The 2,000-nt window shown below is 42.2% G+C and overlaps 1 protein-coding gene across 1 annotated transcript; it reads left to right on the forward strand.

The window, feature by feature from the left end:
- The first annotated feature begins 675 nt into the window (after positions 1-675).
- LOC145806831 (uncharacterized) lies at positions 676-1,548 on the forward strand. The gene has a single exon (XM_082904664.1). The coding sequence runs from the start codon at positions 676-678 to the stop codon at positions 1,546-1,548; it is 873 nt and encodes a 290-aa protein (XP_082760790.1).
- Positions 1,549-2,000: the final 452 nt, after the last annotated feature.

Consider the following 2,000-nt stretch of genomic DNA (forward strand, 5'->3'; position numbering starts at 1 on the left):
ACCAAGAAACTCAACCACTCTAAAAGCCTAGGACAATCCCCATCACACCCAGCACCATATACACCATCCAACCCACGTACAAATCCAACTTTGAGCTCAATAATCCATAAAGATAAAGACAATACATAGAAAGAGTTCACTCCTATATTGGAGCCTGAAACTCCTGCTCCCAAGGAATCTGATAACATATCTCTAGAAATCCCAATGGAAATGATAACTAAAGCCCCCTCCAACTCTCTCCCACCCAGCCCACTTTCTTTAAACCAAACCATATCTCTCAGAGAAGGGAAAGAATGAGCTAGGAAACCTTCTGATCCAAATATCAAACATGGAAAATGAGATGAACCACCCAGACGTACAATCCACAAGATGGAAGACAACACATTGGGGCTGTTGTTAGAGACAGGGACAGAAGCAATTCACCGAGTAGACACAATCTGGTGGATAAAGCAAATAAGGCTGAGAATCGAACCAGGGTGGAGCAACACAGCCATTCCTCCACTCCACTCACTGTAAATGGCATCCATGCGGTCAATCGACCAGGATCATCGTAGAATACATAGCCTCCTACCAAGTCTTATAGTTGATCCTCTACCCTCATTTCCCTCCATGGACCCGCTCAAAATCTTGATTTGGAACTGCCGCGGGGCTGGTAACAATACCTTTCGACGCAACATGCATGAACTCCTTCAAACCCACAAACTTGGGATTCTTGTTCTTTTGGAAACAAAAGTCACGTATAGCTCTATGGGAAATTTCTTCAGCAACATGGGTTTCTCAGCAGCTACCATTGTTGATCCCGTGGGACGATTAGGTGGAATTTGGTTAATCTGGGACACTGACCAAGTTAACGTTCCTGCATCCGCTTTCTCTAACCATTATATACAAGCCACGGTTCATAAAGAGGACTACGAGGAATGGGTTTTTAACGCATTGTATACCAGCCCTAACCCCTCTCTAAGAGAGGCACTTTGGGAGGAGCTAGAAGACATAGTGAGGAACTTAAACAAGCCTTGGCTTATAGCCGGAGATTTCAATGACTATGCTAACCAGAGTGAGAGGAGGAGCTTCTCACACATCCATAATCAGAACAGAACCCAGAGGTTTATGAAAATGATCAATAATTGTAATCTCATTGATTTAGGAAGTGTTAGTCCCCATCTTACATGGACAAACAACCGTCAAGGCCTGGCTAACTCTATGGAGAGGTTGGATCGAGCAATGAGCAATGATCAATGGCGAGCCCTTTTTCCTGAAGGAACTGTGAGGACGCTCCTACGAACCTACTCAGATCATTCTCCACTGGTGGTATACACTCAAGGTATACATCTCTTTAACCCTCAGAATAGGTCTTTTAGATTTGAAGCGGTCTGGCTTTGCCACCCTAATTTCTTTGAGGTTGTTCATATTTCTTGGTTAAACAAAGATTTTAAACTCCATGAAGCCATTGATAACTTTACTCAGAATGTTAAAACCTGGAGCAGAGAAGTCTTTGGTAACATCTTTAAACGCAAAAGAACTCTTTTGGCCCGTATAGAAGGCATCTAAAAAGCTTAAGCCCATGTCTTTTCTCATAACCTGCATATCCTGGAGAAAGACCTCATCAAACAATTAATTCGACTCTTTTTCAGGAAGAGATTCTTTGGTTTCAAAAATCCAGAAACAAATGGCTCACTATGGGAGACAATAACACTAGATTCTTCCACATATCTACCCTAACCAAGCGCAGAAAGCTTAAAATTCATGTGCTAAAAGATGACAATGGTAATTGGATCTCGAATACTAATGACCTCAAAAGCCACATCATGGATCATTTTAGTAAGCTTTTCTAACACGAGGCAACTCACCTTGTGGATAAATGGATTAACATTGCTAGAACCTATTTCACCTCTGAAGATAATAATCGTCTCCTTGCCCCTGTGTCTAACTCTGAAATATGGACAGCCATCAAAAACATTAAAGCCTTCAAAGCCCTGGGAAAAGATGGCCTCCAAGCTATC

This window comes from Camellia sinensis, chromosome 14 (assembly GCF_055761805.1).
Source record: "Camellia sinensis isolate YWXY chromosome 14, ASM5576180v1, whole genome shotgun sequence".
NCBI classification, from domain to species: Eukaryota; Viridiplantae; Streptophyta; class Magnoliopsida; order Ericales; family Theaceae; genus Camellia; species Camellia sinensis.